Raw genomic sequence first — 18,831 nt, forward strand, 5'->3', positions numbered from 1 at the left:
AACTTTGTATACACAATTGGGTTGTGAATTGCGCCTTGTGTCCATCCGCTCACCGCACTAACCCAGTGCAGACGAGCTCCCCTTCATATATCACAATATGCACCAAAGTGGCGGCTTGGCTCCCGCCCATGGTCAACTTGGACAATAGTCGGCTGCACCAAGCCAGATTACCCGAACTCTTATCTCTACCAGAGCTGCACTACACAGTGCAACTAAACCAAGATGAGTAGCAATCACTCACCCTGGTTAGGACTAAGTAACAATAGCTTGTTCACTACTACCTATGAGCGCCTTCTCCCCTTTCTTTTTGGCCATTTAATCCCTAATAGACGGAACCAGGTCTTTTGCCATATTAGAGGTCCACTTTTTTGCTATATGTATCAGGCATTTTAACTGAACATATATAACACTTTCGTTTTTGGACTAGATTTAGCTTTCCGAGTACCATCTTTATCACTCTGCACACATACAGAGAAGAGAGGGGGAAAAAAAAAAAAAAAAAAAAAAAAAAAAAAAAGGAGACAGAGGTACAAGGGGGTTAGCTTAAGTAACATAACTAGCATTCCCCTCACAGAGACTATCTTAATTACAATAGTAGGTCCCCGAGATGACGCCATCTGACCAGTACCTGGCTCAGACATGTTTAACTGTACCACCTCCAATCCCCTTTAAATACTCTTACTGCAGACCTCAGATCAGTGGGCGACTTCAGGCAACGATCCGGTGCGCCAGTTGTAGCTCCACCCCCTCAGCGTGAGTTTCACAGACTGGAAGTACCTCCTGTAACGCACTTCAGCTGCATATGACTTCCGGTGGAGTCATTGCAAGTGCCGAAGGCATCTGATCGCAATGGAGAGCTTACTAAAGAAGCTGAGGGAATCCCTGAGTGTCCGGTCACACATAGACCTCCACGCCCGAAGCGCTGAGCAGGAGGTAAGGAGCAGGGATCTTAAAGGGTTCCCCAGCACCGCAATATCAAACTAGGGCACGGCTGCTAACCTGCTTCCCTCATGTGTATAAGGCATTCCCTTTCTCCTTACCGCCTCTGCCTGCCTTAGAACAAACGACCTCATAGTAAGTGCCATGAGGAATGATCCATCTCCCACCTGGAGGGACAGCAAGACACTGAGGAAGAGCCGGGAGGAGTCAAAATTATTCTTCCTGTCCCTACCTGGTTGGAGGCAGGTCCTCTCACGGTATGCCGTCAGAGGACGAAAGGGAAAATAAAAAACAACAACTCCATATCTGCAGTACAACTCCTTACTGTAGATAACGGTCCAAAATCAGGGTGATGGATGTCCCCTTTCTCCAATTGTGTGCTCTGGTTTTAAAGAAGCAATTGGCATTTGTGATGCCGGACACTTCTAAAAGCAATGCAAACCAATGGGGTGTTTATACATTGGCGCAATCAATGTAAAAACATGAGTTAAGAGTTATAAAGGATAGCTGAATTTACCTCCCACACAGACTAGAAACACCAGAGATGGCACTTCTCTGCATAGATATCAACAGCATAGCTCGTCCGTATAGAATAGTGAAGACTCATACTTATGGCGACTAAATTGGTCATCTGACATTGTAAAAGCCCCCAAACTCACTTGTTAATTGAAGTGGTTGCTCTAGTGAATTCCACCTGTATGAGAAAATGTTCTCCACACAGCAGTCCTCCATGTCAAAATTCCAGCAAACCCCTTTAAAATGTTAACAAATGGCCTGGAAGTTTGTACCTCTTTCTTTGCTGTGACCACATTGCTGAAAAGCGAGCTGTCTACCACCGCATCATTTTTCCTCTGTTCCAGTTGCAAGCCAAAGATGGTTCGAATCTCTGCACTATCTGGTTCGTAAGTCGGATCCACCTAAAGGGAGATAGATCATTAATACCAAATGTCTGCTGCACCTATAAAAATTACTTAAAGGGGTTCTGCAGTTTAGTTTTTTTTTTACTGATGATCCATCTTCTGGATAGATCAGCAGCATCTGGTCGGCGGTAGTCCGACACCTAGGACCCTCCCAAACCCCCCCCCCACCCGATTAGCTGTTTGAGAAGGCAGCGGCATTCTCTGTTTATCACAAGCCCAGAGATGTCATGACTAGTATCACTGGCCTGGGCGTAGCCAAGCCCCGTTGACTTGAATGGAGCTTAGCCATGCACAGGCCAGTAGTCGTGACGTCAATCGGCCTGAGGGAAACAGAGAGAAGGCTGCAGCACTACTGGAGCGCCACTGCCTTTTCAAACAGCTGATCGGCGGGGGTCCCAAGTGTTGGACCCCCACTGATCAGATGGTAATGATCTAGCCAGAGGATAGAAAAAAACGAGATTTTTGTATAACTTACCAGTAAAATCTCTTTCTCGCTCTTTCCTTGGGGGACACAGAAGACCTTGGGTATAGCTCATCTCCATAGGAGGCGTGACACTAAGAAAAAACTGTTAAGCCCCTCCTCCACAGCTATACCCTCAGCCTGGAGAGAAAGGCTGCCAGTTGCGTGTCCAAGTAGTGAGAAAAGGCAAAGCCCAAGAAGTGGAACCAACAAGCCAACTACCCAACGGGTAAAACAAACTCGGAAACTCGTGTAGAGAAAAACAAAGAACGGGTGGGTGCTGTGTCCCCCAAGGAAAGAGCGAGAAAGAGATTTTACTGGTAAGTTATACAAAAATCTCGTTTTCTCGCCCAGTTTCCTTGGGGGACACAGAAGACCTTGGGACGTTCAATAGCAGTCCAAGAGGGGAGGGACTACAGCACCAAGGCGAAGCATCCGAAGGCATCAAGAAACTGCCGCCTGCAGACCAGGCAGCCCAAGACAGCATCCGCTGAAGCCCGAGTATGCACCCCGTAGAACTCGGTAAGGTGTGCAAGGAAGACCAGTGACCGCCTTGCACACATGCATGGCCGAAGCCCAATGCCTCCGGCCCAGGGGACACCGACCGCTCTGGTGAAATGAACAGTGACACCAAAAGCAGAACCCTGCCCTCGGTGCGGTAACCACAGCAATAGCCACTCTGAGAAAGCGGAGGAAAGCCACCCTGGAGGCCGCAACCCTTGCACGGACCTCCTAGAAACACAAGAGACCAAACGTCGACAAGAGCCGGAGATCTCCAAGTAAAAACGCAAGGCCCAAACAACGTCCAAACGGTGAAGTGTCCGTTCCCGGTGGTGGGAAGGGGAGGACGAATGCCTCGCGGAACTGAAAGACAAACACCACCTTCAGAAGGAAGGAAGAGACGGGATGGAGAACAGCCCTGTCCTAGGGAAAGACAGAAGGCTCGGAACAAGAAGGACCGCCACTCAGGCACCAGTCAGAGACCCGATGGCTACGGAAACACAACCGCACAGGACAGAAGGAGTAGAGAGAACTACTGTAACGGCTCCAAAGGAAAGATAGGAGCGCCAAGAACCCAGTATGTAGATCCCAGGGCGGTACCGGAGGGCAGTACAAAAGGAACCCAAGAGCCGCTCCATGGAAGAAGGTCTTGACAGGCCCAGAGGGCCGTGGAACGCTGAAAGAGGAGGGACAGCGCCGACACTTGAAGCAACAGGGTCCCAGTCCCAGGTCCAGGCCGGACTGGAGAAAGACAGAACCAAGTAGAAAGAAAGGCAGAGAGGGGAAAACGCCCAGCTTCCCACAGAACCCCAGGTAAAAACCCTAAGTCCTACAACAGATCCTGGACGAAACACGGCCAGGAGCGAACACTAACGAGCCCGCTAGAGTCGCCTGGGCAAGCGGGTGAAAACCCAACGAGATCAGGCGCAGACCAGTAACACGGGCAGAACGGAAGACGTTCTACAGTCCCGGTGTGGGAGATCCAAGGGCAATCCTGACCGAATGGTAGTCCTCCCAAGTTACCGAGAAGGTAAGTCCATAGCAGAACCATTGCCGAGAATGGAAAAAACGCAATCTGCACCCAGCTGGAGGACAGAACGCGGCAGACCCGGTAAATAGGCACACAGCTAGTACAGCCAGTGTGAACAAGGGAGACAGTACGAGGCCAAAAGGAACACCGGAACCATCCACATGAACAACCATGCTCTCCCCAGAGGGGAGGGCAGTGAAGGAACAGCCTCTGAAGCGTGGCCGGGACAGAAGCCACATCGGAGTGATCTGTACCGAGCGGGAGCCAAACAGAGCCGGCGAGAAAAGGCAGTCGAGACAGAGGCCGGCATAACACCCTCCAACCGAAAGGAGGGGTGGGCAACAGGGAAGCCATAGGACAGCTCAAGAGCAGAACCCCGCTACACCGAGACGCCCGGGTCACCGCCTCGCAGAAGGCGAATACCCTGAAGAACCCAAGAAGGAGGTCCTCCGGACCTGGGTACGCGAGCACCCAAGAGAAGTTGGGTGACCTTCCCGAGAAGAGCGGCCCGAACCTGGTAACAGATCAGACTGAAGCGCAGAGGGCGCCAACCGGAAGGACTCATACCACACCGCATCTGAAGAGGAGGAAATGGTAGTAGGCGAGGGAACCGTAGTCCCGCCAGAGAAAACGCAGAATTCGAGGGACGCTGCAGACAGCACTCTCGACCATGTGACCACTAACGCAGGGAACAATGCCGCGGGAGGACGAATGGGTACGTATCTAGGGACCACGAACACACCCCGGGCGGAAGGGCCAACGAAAGGAATGAGTACCACCCAGCTCGGTGCAGTAGCGAACAAGTAGAGCTCGTCTACTTATATATAAGGTATATACCTTTGAACACATTGGGCATTCATTTGCTGTTTGTTGAACACCACCTTAGGCTCACACAGGTGGACCGAGCTCTTTAGAGAAATAGCGCAAGGCTTGCTGCAAAGTGCAACCTGAAAGGCAATCATGCACAAGACCAGCACGGCATGTCAAGAGAAAAAAGGTATGTCGCAGGAGAAAGGGAGGCATACGTACGCGTAGCCCCGTAAGCAGTGAGAAGGCCAACCCACCCATGGGAGGAGAAGGCATACCCGGCCCAAACAACGGACAGAGCGCACAAGAAAGTCCGCTCACTGCAAAAAATAGTCACTCAGCGAAGGATCAGCCAGAGTCCAACCGTACCAACGGAAGTGTGAGTGCTGTAGCAGATTGCCGCCTTGCGACACCCCAGGGACCAGCCTAGGTCCAGCAGGGCCACCCAATAGCCACCTTGGATAGGCTACCAGTATGGGGGTCAGTCACGCAGGAGACCGGGGTGGGGGGAGGGGGTCGTAGGGCTGGAGAAGCCACTCTCTTACCACAGCCGTCTTCACCCTCGGTCCGTTCCAGCAGGGTCGCCCCTTCAGCTACTGGCACCGTAGTGGCAGGACGCTGGAAGAGGGGCTTGGCGTGCGGGCGACCCTTGCGCTGGCGGGATGCAGGGGAGCTGGGCTGCCCTGGTCCACCTTGCCTTCTGTGGGGGAGGCAGCAGTGCGGATGACCGGCACTGGCGCAGCTCGACCCCGGGAGAAACAGAGAGGTCTAGTGCGACTCTGTTGTCCCTGATTGTCTGGAACAAAAAGAAAAGAAAAAGAAAAAAGTAAAAAATCAAAATTTAAACAAGGAGAAAACAGCCCTGCAGAGCAGGGAGTGTCTTGCCTCCTTGGACACTAAGCAAAAACTGGCAGCCTTTCTCTCCAGGCTGAGGGTATAGCTGTGGAGGAGGGGCTTAACAGTTTTTTCTTAGTGTCACGCCTCCTATGGAGATGAGCTATACCCAAGGTCTTCTGTGTCCCCCAAGGAAACTGGGCGAGAAAAAAAAAACACGGCCGTCTCCTCCTCCCCGTACCGATGCTACTAATTAGCATACAGGGCAGCGGGGGAACGGAGCAGTGCATCAAAAAAATAAAAAATAAATTAAGTTGTTATTATGCCCCGGACATTAACACTGCCAAGTAATATTGTAACATCGAGACCAGTGAAAGGTCCTCTTTAAATGTCTTCTATCTAGCATTAAGAGCTTGCATCTTCTTTACAGTGAAAAAGGAAACCATATAAAACTAAAAAAGCTACAATTTGTGGAAATTGCAGTGCTCCAGACCAAAAAAAAAAATAAAAAAAAAAAAAGTATAATAAACATTGGTGGCGCAGTGGCCACAGCCCATCCCCTCCTCCTGTCTCTCCTTGGCGGTGGCAGCAGCACAGGGGGGATGGAGAGACTCCTTCTCTACTGAGAAGAACATCGGCGGCAGGGCAGAGAACTATCATCTCCTGTGCCCTGCTGCTGTATTCAACTGCAGAGCTGCGGCAGCGGGTCTAGTCGCAAATGGCGACAAGACTAAAAAGTATTTTTGGTCACCATCTGGAGCCCTGAGTTGTGTGAAGTGTTCTTGCCTCCACCAGTAGTCTACAACTGGAGTGGCTTGAGTAACTGTTGTGTGGTTGGAGTAACTGGAAAGGTTGGACTGGGCAGAGTAACTGTGTGGAGTGTTTGGAGTGAGTAAAGATAGTAAACATTACACAAACCAATTGATCAAATTTAAAAAGTGCACATGGTAAGCTTGATAAAAGTTGAAAATGCATTTTTCACTCTATTTATTTATATAGCACATTTAATTGCAATGCTGCCCAAAGTGCTTCACAGTTACATTAAAACATACATTTAGAAAAATGTTAGCAGCAGATTTGTTTAGGTGGGCTTGAAAATGAGGGAGTGGTGGCAGTTTAGAAATAGTGTCCTGATTTTTCAGCTCACACTCTAGCTTTTGTCACTCTGCTGGCTGCTCACACACCTGGGTTCTTATGGCAACTCACTCTACAGCAAGGGCAGAGAAGAGTAGTTAAAAACAAACTGCTCCAACTTGCTCACTTCACTGGTGGTTGCCATCTTCAAACAGTTACAGTTTATAAATCCTACAGCGAAGAGCTTTATATTGTGAGAATCACAAGACCCAGAACTACCTAGCATGTCTCTGAAATAGAAGGACAGTCGCAGTTTAGAAATTGCTAGAGTGGAGTTTCAATAAAGGTCAATGGGCTGTGTGAGTTGCAAACAAATAGTCATATTGTGAAAACTATCAGGGCTACGGCTTAGCCGTGGACATTGTAGTGGCAGCAGGGATAGCTGAACGTTTTGATACAAGATTTGTGTAGGTGGGCATGAAAATGAGTGAGTGGTGGCAGTTTAGAAATCATGTCCCGATTTTTCAGCTCACACTCTAGTTTAGAGTTCTTGCATGGCAAGACCACTTACTGTTCTCATATTCTTATTATAGCCAAAATTTACCACCCTAACTCCTGCCAGTTTTTACACTAGACAGCAATATACCAAAAACGTGCGGATTGTTCCAGATTGGTGTGCTATTACTTTGTGGAACATTTCGCCGAATGGTTCGCAAAATATCGGCGTTTGTGCCAAAATTGGTCCCATAGGAATGAATGGCGGAATGTTCAAAACTAGAGTGAGAGCTGACAAAAGCTAGAATGAGAGCTGAAAAATCAGGACATGATTTCTAAACTGCCACCACTCCCTCATTTTCAAGCCCACCTACACAAATCTGATATCAAAACATTCAGCTATCCCTGCTGCCACTAAAAATGTCCACAGCTAAGCCATAGTCCTGATGGTTTTCACAATATGACCATTTGTTTGCAACTCACGCCGCCCATTGACATTCATTGAAACGCCACTCAAGCCACCTCAAATTTGGAGAGCAATTTCTAAACTGCGACTGTGCCTTAATTTCTTATATTTCAGAGACATACTATGCATCAAAATGTAGGTATGGGTCTTGTGATTCTTATAAATCCTACAGCGTAGAGCTTTATATTGTAATTTTTAAACTACAACCGTTTGAAGATGGCAACCGCCAGTGAAGTGACCTCTTTACTGATGGGGCTGGGGTGTGCTTTCTATTGCTGTGTCTGTACAGAAGTCTGAGGGGCTCTTGTCTCTATAGGAACAGAGGTGGGCAGGGATGTCATGCGACTACTCCTGTGAAGATGCTTGCTGCAATGCATGCTGGCACATTTACCTTCACTTTACAGCTGTAAATGTATGTTTTAATGTAACCGTGAAGCACTTTGGGCAACAACATTGCAATTAAATGTGCTATATAAATAAATGTTGAAATGCATTTCTCACTCTATCAAGCTTGCCATGTGCACTTTTTAAATTTGATCAATTGGTTAGTGTAATGTTTACCATCTTTACTCACTCCATAAAGTTACTCTGCCCAGTCCAACCTTTCCACAGTTACTCTAACCCCACAACAGTTACTCTGCCCACTCCACCCAGTTACTCCGCCCACTCCAGTTGTAGACTACTGGTGGAGACAAGAACACTTCACACAATTTCCCCAGAAATTGTAGCTTTTCTAGTTTTGAACATTCTGCCATTCATTCTTATGGGACCAATTTCACCACAAAAATGCTGATATTTCGTGAACCATTCAGCAAAACGTTACACAAAGTAATAGCACACCAATCGGGAACAATCCACACGTTTTGGTATATTACTGTCTATGTAGTGTAAAAACTGTTAGGGTGGTAAGTTTGGGAGGAGTTAAGTGTTCTTGCTTTGCAAGAACACTTAACCCCTGAAGGATCAGGCCATTTTTCACCAAAAGGACAAGACAGATTTTTTGCAAATCTGACATGTCATTTTATGTGGTGATAACTTTTAAACACTTTCACTTATCCAAGCCATTCTAAGATTGTTTTCTCGTCACATATTGTACTTCATGACACTGGTAAATTTGAAATCAAAATATTTCATTTTTATTAATATAAAAAATATAAAATTTACAAAAAATGTGGAAAAATTTGCAACCTTCCAAATTTCAATTTCTCTGCTTTTAAAACAGATAGTGATACCTCCTAAAATTGTTTTTTTTTAGATCAGATTGTTTTTATTGAAGATTTTTCATTTTAACAAAAGACAGAGCCCTGTCTCCCACTTTTCCCCCTCCCTCCCTCCTCCCAACATACCCCATGAGACAATTATGAGTAGAAAACATTGCATCAATTTATCTGACATATCATTATCTTAGTTTTACGTTGTCTCAGTACCTTAATTCAGACCCATGCAGTTATGTGCCATGTGACATGCTTTACTTATACCCAGAAATGTATAGATGTACCTGTTATCACCTTATTTCCGAAACCCTTAAAGCTATCTATCTTATTTATGTTCTCCACCCCCCCTTCTATTTCTTCCCATACTACACACATTCTCTTGCACACTCTCTCAGTCTATTACCTCCTAAAATTGTTATTACTTTACATTCCCCATATGTCTACTTCATGTTTGGATCATTTTGTGAATGCCATTTTAGAAGCAAATCTTGAAATTCAGAAAATTTCCAAAACCCACTTTTTAAAGGACCAGTTCAGGTCTGAAGTCACTTTATGAGGCTTACATAATAGAAATCACCTAAAAATGACCCCATTTTAGAAACTACACCCCTCAAGCTATTAAAAACTGATTTTTAGAAACGTGTTAACCCTTTAGGTTAAGAATGAATGGAAAAAGGGAGATGAAATTCCAGAATGACACTTTTTGGCAGATTTTCCATTTTAATCATTTTTTTCCCCCGCTAACAAAGTCAGGATTAACAGCCAAACTAAACATTTATTGGTCCGTTTCTGTAGTTTACAGAAACACCCTATGTCACATTTGATGTCCCCCTGATGCACCCCTAGAGTAGAAGCCACTACAAAAAAAAAAAAAAAAAAACTACGGGATAAGGTGGCAGTTTGTTGGTACCATTTTAAAAGTTAGATGATTTTTAGTTGCTCTGTATTACACTTTGTGATGCAAGGCGACAAAAAAAAAAATAAAAAAAAATATTTTTTTTTTGTGTCTCCATAGTCCGAGCCATAGTTTATTTTTTGGGAGATTGTCCTATGTAGGGGCGCATTTTCTAGCGGGATGAGGTAACATTAGATTGGTACTATTTTAGGGGGCATAGGCCTTTTTGATCGCTTGGTGTTGCACTTTTAGTGATGTAAGGTGCCAAAAATGGCATTTTTTTCCCCACAGTTTTTTTTTATGGTGTCTATCGGACGGGGTGGATCATATTTATAGAGCTAGTCGTTATATGTAAAATTGGGGCAATTTAAACTTAATATTTTTTGCGTTTTTTTTTTCTTCCTTTATTTAATAAATGAGGGTTTAATTGCCGCAGATCGCATCGCCTTGTCAGAGGCATTTGTATTAAAGGGTTACTTAAAGGGATTCTGTCACCTCTTTTTACCCTATAGAGATGCAGACATGCATGGCTAGATCGTCGCTAGCATGTCTGCAATATAACTGTCCCATATCGGAGTGGTTTTATTGAGGAGAATAATAATGAGAATACATACATACGCCTGGTAAGGAGCTGTACTAGCCATTCTGGAGCCCAGCACCGCCTATATCCACGAATCTCCTCCTTGCACACAAAGTCAGATCGCCATAATCTCGCGATGCGCAGTGCCAGCATAGTGTTCCTTCCCTGTGCTGGTATCGGCTTCAGGGAAGGAACTGCGCATGCGTGAGCTCGCGCACCGTGAGATTGCAGCGATCTGACTGTGAGCAAGGAGGAGATTCATGGATGCAGGCGGTGCTGGGCTCCTTCACAGGGGGGGGGGGCATGGCTGGGCTCCAGAACGGTTAGTACATCCCCTTGGACTCTTTACCAGGCTGATTTACACACATATATAATGTACCCACTCCCACCTCAAACTAGCAGCACATGAACAGAACCACCAACATGTGCCTCTTTCTGATGGCTTGATCCCTTGATTAGGACGGTAGTAAGCACATGTACCGCCAGCTACTACATACTTCTGCAAATAAAGGGTTCATTCTTGCAATTTTGATAATGAAATTCAGATTTTTTATTTTTTGGGGGGTTGGGGGGATCCATCACGTCACACCCCAATACAGGCTGCTTAAATTAGGAATTTAAGTACTTCTATATTTAAATCGGATTTTTCTGAATTTCAGCTTTTTCCAGTTAGATCTCTTAAAATGGTTTAGTTGAACTGTATAATGGAACCCAGGAGCCATCAGTAAAACATGCACGGCATGAGAATTAATTACCTGCAAGACACAATAACTTCCATTCTTCTTTTTGGAGAGGATTTTCAGAGCCTCTTCATCATAGCCTGGAGCTATAATACCATCAGAAACCTATCAGAGCACGATTAAGAGAACACAATTACCAACTCTGATGACTGCAGATTAAATCATCAAGCTGAGTCTACTCAGGATGATCCATCATCAAGACTTGCATTTAAAGGGGTATTCCCATCTCAGACATGGGGGCATATTGCTAGGATATTCCCCCCATTGTCTAATAGGACCCGGACCTACAACAAAACTGGAGCGGTGAGAGATGTGGCTAGAGGACCCCGAATTTTCCAGGGTCCGTCCACCACCAAGCGCTGCTCCCATAGAAGTCAATGGGAGCGCACCACGCACGTGTAGCCCCTGCTCCCATTCATTTCTATGGGGCAGAAGGAAATAACAGAGCCAATGCTCAGCTATTTTCGCTGGACCCATAGAAATGAAGGGAGGGCGGCTGCGCATTCATTTCTCGGCACAGTTCTCATTGTAGGTGTGGGTTCCAGCGGTGGGACCCGCACCTATCAGACAATGGGGGAATATCCTAGTGATATGCCTCCATTGTCTGAGATGGGAAAACCCCTTTAAATGCTTCCATCTGAACTGAAATTAGAGGGGTAGTATACCCATCCAGAAGACGGATAACAGAGCCAGAAATGCCCGTCAGCGGGGGATCTGTTTAAGGCTAGGTCTACACAACGACATTTGTCGCACGACAATTTTTATAACGGCAGTCTATGGTGTTGCACTGCAACATGCTGCGACGCAACAGTCTCAGAAAATCCATTGGATATGGATTTTTCTGCGACTGTCATGAGTGACACACCGCCGAAATCAGCATTTCTGTCACTATTTTATGCTGTTCTCAGTGAGGTCAGCATAACGTTGATGACAGGTTTCCTTTAAGTCCTGGATAACCTCTCAGGAAAGGTCATCAATATCTAAAATCGGTGGGATCAGACTCCTGGCACCCACAATGCTAAGCTGTTTGAAGAGGCCACAGCTCTTGGGTGAGCACTGCAGCCTCTTCTATTGGCCACTATACAACGTACAGCGCGGTGCTTGGTAAAGTATGAACTTGTCAGAGCACTGCAGTCTCTTCAAACAGCAAATCAGTAAGGGTGCTGAGCGTTTGACACCCCCCCATAATCCCCCCCACCTTCTCTCAATTAGATATTGATGACCTATCCTGAGTCTAGGAAATACATTTTTATGTCCTGGAAAACCACTTCAGATTCTATTTAGGAACTAAAAAGTAAGACATGTGGTCCCGTCCACTACATTGAAGAGCACTTGTTTTCATATTCTGGAGACCCAGACACCAAATATTCCAGCGTAAAGTCTCCGATGCCTAGGCAATGATCAGGCAGCGATTGGGAATGAGCAGAGACGATTGTCGCTACGCTCATCCCCACAGAGAATCACTGTTTGCTAGCAGCACATTCTGGTTTACAGAGGAGGATCTGCCGTCGTCCTGTGTAAACCAGTCAATCTAGTCAACTCCCACCAGTCCAGCTACTCCGTTCCTGAAATCTTCATACCTCTCTGGAGATTATTTTTGCAGTGGGAACATCACACACATCAGAAATGGCAATAAAGTCACCAAAAGACGACATCCTGTCAGAACCTAGGAATTAAACAGTTATGTAGGCAGTGCAGCAATAAAAAGTTGAGCTAGTGAAACTTAAGCAAATGCAATACATTTGAGTCGTGTGTCCTCTTGCCTACCATTCATGAAGGCTAATTTTCAGTGTTTTCCTATCTGGCATTGAGAGCCGTCAGAGCATCTCAAAACTGGAGGAAAACGATTCAGTTTTGTCCATTCTTTGTCAATGGGAACAAAACTGAACGGAGTCCACCATAATGCCTTCTGTTTGGTTGTGTTCCCATGCAAGCAGCGTTTGTGTGTCATGGGATACTGAGCAAGACAGATCCAGCATCAAACACCATGTAAGTCAATGGTGCCGTATCGGGAATGGTTGTATTACATACCTGGTGCGTTTTTGCCCTATTATGCCCTATCCACGGGCCTCTGACTGCTCGGACCCCCACCAATCCCAAAAACAGGGGGAATCATAGGTCCATTCATTCCTTATGGGACTACCTGAGAGAGTACAGTGCTCAGCCTTTTCTGGAAGTCCCACAGAGAATGATTGGCGTGGCACGGCACATGCCCGACCTGTTGCTCCATCAGACCGGGGGGGGGGGGTCTGATGGAGCCCCTGCGATCAGCTAGTTATCCCCTAACCTGTGGATATGGGATAACGTCAAATCTTGGCAAAATTCTTCAATTATTGGCACATATGACTACACAGAGCTTGTGCCATTATGTGCAACCTAGCATGTGAAGCTCAGACAAACAGTGAGCAAGCACTTACCTCTGGCTCTTGCGTAGGCAGTTGCCAAAGGAGTAAGGGTGGCATATAGGTCATGTACCATGCACACTTTAGCCTCCTCTTCTGTCAATGGAACTCCAACAGCAGCACCTGGTGGTAGAAAGTGATATTACAAGCTACGCACCTGCTGCTAAACAAAGTATGCATGAATGTAGGATAAGAGTGAGAAATAATACGGGCTTTGTTCTTTAAGACAATTTCTAGTCAATCAATATTGTACAAGATGAAAAAAAATTATTAACCTCAGTAAAAGCAAATGCTGTTAAAGGATATTACCATACAGTGACTATTGTAGGATTTTTACTGATAAGTGTAAACTTTGTAAAGCATGAAATCCATAGGATTATTACCTGCAGGGCTCACGTGTTTGAAAGAGGTGGCTGCAGGGAGACCTACAGCAGTTTTTAACTCTCTCACCAGCTGCCAGCCGTTCAGTGCATCACACAGATTAATAAACCCTGGAGATCCATTCAGTACTGCAGAGAGGAGACAGAAGACCATGTAATAAGGGCATGTTCACACCTCCATTTACCTGCCCTAGCAGAGAACAGCCTGCAGGAGCTCACCGGATCTGGCCCAGCTGAACACTGCCAGACCGCATTGGCTAAAACCGGATTTTGTCCAGCCAAATCCCCTCCAGATCCCCATTATAGTCAATGGGGGTCCAGTGGTGAAGGGCAGTAACCGGATCCAGTGAATTCTGACCCAAACTATTTTCTGCCGGAACAGTTAGGCCAAAACACAGAACAGGTGCAGGTCTTTCCCTTATACCTTATGGCTACATGCACACGAACGTTGTTTGTTTCCGTTCAGTTTTTTTTGCAGATAGGATGCGGACCTATTCATTTCAATGGGTCCGCAAAAACACAGAGAGCACACAGTGTGCTGTCCGCATCAGTATGTCCGCGTTCTGAAGCAAAAAAAAGAAAAAAAAAAAAAGGCAATAGACGGAGGTGTGAGCCAGGTAGACAAACCATGTAAACTTAACCTCCTAAAGCTTCGAAAAGTAGTTAGGGATTTTTTTTTTTTGCCACTGAAAAACACCACAGAAACCACCCCGTAAAAAAAATAAAATACAAAATGGTTCACCCTTATGACCATACGAGTTTTTGCGGACTGCAAATTGCAGATCTGTAAAACAGATACAGGCTGTGTTTTGTGGAACAGCCAGTCCTATTCTTGTTCGCAATTGCAGACAAGAACAGGAGATGTTCTATCTTTTTTGCGGAGCAGAATTACAGATGTGGACAGTACGCGGGTGTGCCGTCTGCATCTTTTGCGGCCCTGTTGAAATGAATTGGTCCACAACCATTCTGCAAGATTGCAAAACAGATGCGGACACAAATATACGGTCATGTGAATGGGCCCTTAAAAGAGACTAACTCCTCAGGTAGCTCACAGTGCATAATAACGGACCGTTATACGAGTGGTGTATTCACATGTGGCAGATTTATTGAAGACAATTGGGCGACTGAAAAATCTGTCTCTCAATGGAGTGGTTTCTGCAGCAAGCAGACAAATGTCCGCCAGCCTCGATCAAATGAAAAGGACATTTGCAGAACTTTCCACAACAAACCTGCCATGTGTGAAAGCACCCACACGGTGAGCAAAATCCACAGAGAAAATCCCAAAATCTGCAACAAACGTGTGGCATGAGGATGTCACCCTATGCACTGCAAAGGGTGAAATCCACCGCATAAATTGGCACAAAGAACAGTTCATTTCTAAGGGGGGGGGCCAAAAAAATTAAAATAAAATTTGATTTAGGCTCATTTCAGTATAGTAAGTGTCTAAACGTGCTTATGGCATTTCTTATGACAGTCTACTCATTGTATGCCAAGTGAACACAGCAACCCAGTAGCACGTGAGGCAATGACTCCAGCTTTGGTTATCATTACCAACTTGCAATCTTGAACCAAGAGCACAAACAAAATAAGCCGTCTGATGCCAAGTTACACACATTTACCCCGCGGGTTACTATCGATTCCTTTTCAGTGGTATTTGCAGGTTAGGGTTCACCAGTCTGGTTTATATTATGCAATCCCTGAGATCACACAGAAATGTATTTGGAAAGCGAAGGAATGAAGGCTGGGTCCTTTACCAGTCAATGGAAGCCGTGGTCCACGAGTGAAGATCTGAGCGGGCACCTGGTGAGGGTTGATTCCGTATCGCAGGGGAAGCTGGGATACACCCTTACTATACTGCTTACGGAAGTAATCCGAGATGGCATCATCATACTGTGCTGTGTGAGTAAAAGCCTGTAAAGAGGAGCAGAAGATACAATAGCAGGAGGGGATATAACATTAGAGAACATTTCTGAGCCCATCTCCAATATACCTTGAGAGCCAGTTGGCATCGTCTCTCTAGGGTTGTGTCCTTCAGATCAGATTTTTCCATTTCATCGGCTATACTGTTGTAATCGCTGGGATCACACAGGACAGTGACCCGTGCATGGTTTTTGGCAGCTGCACGAAGTAATGTTACACCGCCTGGATCAAAAAGAAGCATAAAAAAAATTAAAGCTGGGAATACCAAAATATTACATTATGCATACGCATTACACATGCGGTACGGTATTATAACCAGTACAGATAGAGGAGCAGCAGTGGTCTATAGCAATCACATCAATGATTGGTTTCCATATACACCCCCTGCGCTGGTATTCAGTCAAGGCCCACTATGTCTTCCTCTCACTACAAGACCATTTTAAATATGAACAAAATGCAACTCACACGCAGTTTCATGATGGTAGCCAAATCCACGTGAACTTTATAGAAGGAATCTTAACCAGTTCCCAACGACACTAAACACCCAAGCGGGCCGGACATCTCTGCATGGCACAGATTGCAGCTGCATGCTAAATGTGCAGCTGCTGGAGCGGCGAGCCTGCTGTCACTGACAGCAGAACTCCCCATAGAGAAGATGGGGATGGTTTTTCACTATCCCTGTATACACAGCGCTCAACAAGTGCTGTGTATACAGCTCAAGAAGCACAAGGCCACTGCCTGGATCCGTTCCCAGCAGTCAAACGATTCCTGGGGGCCGAGAGTCTGCATGAGCTGCTGGGTCTTAGAAGACCCAGATCAGCTCTGCAGTACAACTTCTCTGGGGCTTTAGGCGAGTACAGGTTTAGATGGGTGGTTTGATTGCCTGACCATTGAATGACTGCAGTTGCACACAGCAATTAGAGGATCTTGCAGTTCCTCAGTTATGCTAAAAGTTTCGTTTGAGACAGTGATTTCGATCAAAAGTTATCAAGCAAGAGTTTACATAGTGACATCATATCATAAGTGGCAAAAGCACTTATCTTTAAAAAAATTTATATATTTTATATGGGGTACGCGTGTCCTAATAGTACGTTTCATAAAATAAAAATAGTGTCTGTTCACCAAAAACACTCATCAGGCTTGACAGGGGAAAAAAAAAAACAAACACACACACACATCCCGGAAAATCACTGTCGACTAATGGCATTGTATCAAACCAAAGTCCCTTTATTGCATCACCAGCACCTTGGATTCAGTCTCTAGTTCTGATAAATCACCGCAGTGGACAGCAAAGAGGGAAGGATTAGTGAAGATGACATCTATAGCATTGCTCGTCCCCATGCTGTATAGTGCTTTGCCAGCGGCAGATTGTTAGACACCACTACCCCCTGCCTGCAAATGTCATTTTCATGTCAAAAGATTTGAATTGCCCGATGATCGAGCGTTTGCAGTCGGCGGCAGTATAATACTGCTAGATGATCGCGAATGCTTGTTAAGGATAATCTGTCCCAAAAAAATTGAAGTAGTATAGGCTTAAAGGGGTTTGGCCATCACATATAATGGGGGCATACAGCTAGAATAAGCCCCCATTGTCCGATTAGGTGTGGGTCCCACCTTTGAGACCCACACCTACACGGAGAAGGGAATGGGGAGTGTACTGGAGGGCGCACTGCGCATGCACAGCTGCCCTCCATTCATTCCTATGGGGCCGATGGAAAGTTTCGGCGGCCCCATAGAAATAAATGGGAGCGGGGGGCAGCACATGTGCAGTGCACTCCCATTTACTTGTATGGGAGTAGCGCTTTGTGGTGGCCGGACCCTGGGAAACCCGGGGTCCTCCAGGCACAACTATTCCTGCTTCGTTCTCATTGTAGGCAAAGGTCCCAAAGGTGGGACACGAACCTATCAGACAATGGGAGCATATCAACGCTGGGAATAGCCATTTAAAGGGGTTGTGTCATATTTTCACAGCCTTCTGACTGCTATGCGAGATGACCATCTACAGCACCTGTGACAAACAAGGGAAACCAGCAACCTCATTATCTAACAAAACCCTGTTCTTCTGATTAGAGGTTATTTTCACAGCCACTGGTAGGGAATGGATGAAGATCATGTATTCACCATCTTTTCCCCCCACTTGTCCATTCACTTGTGAAGAACCCATCCACAAAAAAATAAAAATAAAAAAATAATATGATAATAATGTGAGTCCAATATAGACTTTCCAGATCCTGAAACCCTCCAAGACACGAGTTAACTCTGAATTTGAAGTTTCTAAAACAATTTCTTACACAAGGCCATTAATGCACATACTGTTTGAAGTCCTTTAATCCTGCATAGAAAATATAGCAAAGCTTAAAAGCCATGACATAGTTCATGGAGGAAAGAACTGAAGAGCCACTTACCAATATCTATCTGCTCAACAGCTTCCTCCACCGTCACTCCAGGTGCAGACACGGTCTTCACAAAGGGATACAGGTTGCAGACAACCACTCTGTATGAAAAACATATCCCATTATCAGAATCTAAAAGAACGAGCAACCTAACACTTCTACATTCACAAAATGAAGATTGTCCTGCTCCCTACCTGACATAGGTAAACCCCAATCTGGTAAGGTCTCCCTGGTCCTCAGGGGAGCTCCTTGCCAGGATACCTGTGACAAAAGAAACCAATCAGAGCCATGTGTGAATGTACTGCATGAACTATTACAAACAAGCAACTTTTCGGGGGAGGGGGGGGGGGGGGGTCCACATCGCAGATATACACTTCCTTCCTGTATCGTCGGCACCGACCGATTCAGCAGAAAGGTGTATGATTTATGGCAGCTGCAACAAATGGGAGTTAAATAAATGTCCAACTACCAGGGTTTATTCATACACTGCAGTCATGTTGTGGTTTTTGCTGCAGTGTTGGGGAAAAAAAAAAAAAAAAACACAGCAATGTGAATAAAGCTTTGGGTAGATAGACATAGAATAGACAGAAAAGGATTCTTTACTGTAAAAGCAGTGAGACTGTGGATCTCCAGAGGTTGTCCTGTTAAATTCATTGAAAGAGCTTACAAGGGGCCTGGTTGTCTGGGTCTTCAGTGCAATATTACAAGGTATTGGTACCAGATTCCTGGAGAAAGTTTGTTGACCCAGAAATGTATTCCGATTGCCATGTCCTGAAGGCTT

The 18,831-nt window shown here is 45.6% G+C and overlaps 1 protein-coding gene across 1 annotated transcript in view; it reads right to left on the minus strand.

Moving 5' to 3' along the window:
• The window catches only part of ATIC (5-aminoimidazole-4-carboxamide ribonucleotide formyltransferase/IMP cyclohydrolase), a 56,584-nt gene that overhangs the window by 26,281 nt on the left and 11,472 nt on the right, over nucleotides 1-18,831 (minus strand). Inside the window, exons 4-12 of the mRNA XM_044304757.1 lie at nucleotides 18,245-18,311; nucleotides 18,063-18,151; nucleotides 15,728-15,879; nucleotides 15,492-15,648; nucleotides 13,741-13,866; nucleotides 13,373-13,480; nucleotides 12,536-12,621; nucleotides 10,971-11,060; nucleotides 1,728-1,856 (exon numbers count right to left, since the gene is read on the minus strand). Coding sequence (XP_044160692.1) covers nucleotides 1,728-1,856; nucleotides 10,971-11,060; nucleotides 12,536-12,621; nucleotides 13,373-13,480; nucleotides 13,741-13,866; nucleotides 15,492-15,648; nucleotides 15,728-15,879; nucleotides 18,063-18,151; nucleotides 18,245-18,311 — 1,004 coding nt within the window. The remainder of the gene's footprint in view (nucleotides 1-1,727; nucleotides 1,857-10,970; nucleotides 11,061-12,535; nucleotides 12,622-13,372; nucleotides 13,481-13,740; nucleotides 13,867-15,491; nucleotides 15,649-15,727; nucleotides 15,880-18,062; nucleotides 18,152-18,244; nucleotides 18,312-18,831) is intronic.

The sequence above is a fragment of the Bufo gargarizans genome, chromosome 8 (genome assembly GCF_014858855.1).
Source record: "Bufo gargarizans isolate SCDJY-AF-19 chromosome 8, ASM1485885v1, whole genome shotgun sequence".
In the NCBI taxonomy this organism is placed as follows: Eukaryota; Metazoa; Chordata; class Amphibia; order Anura; family Bufonidae; genus Bufo; species Bufo gargarizans.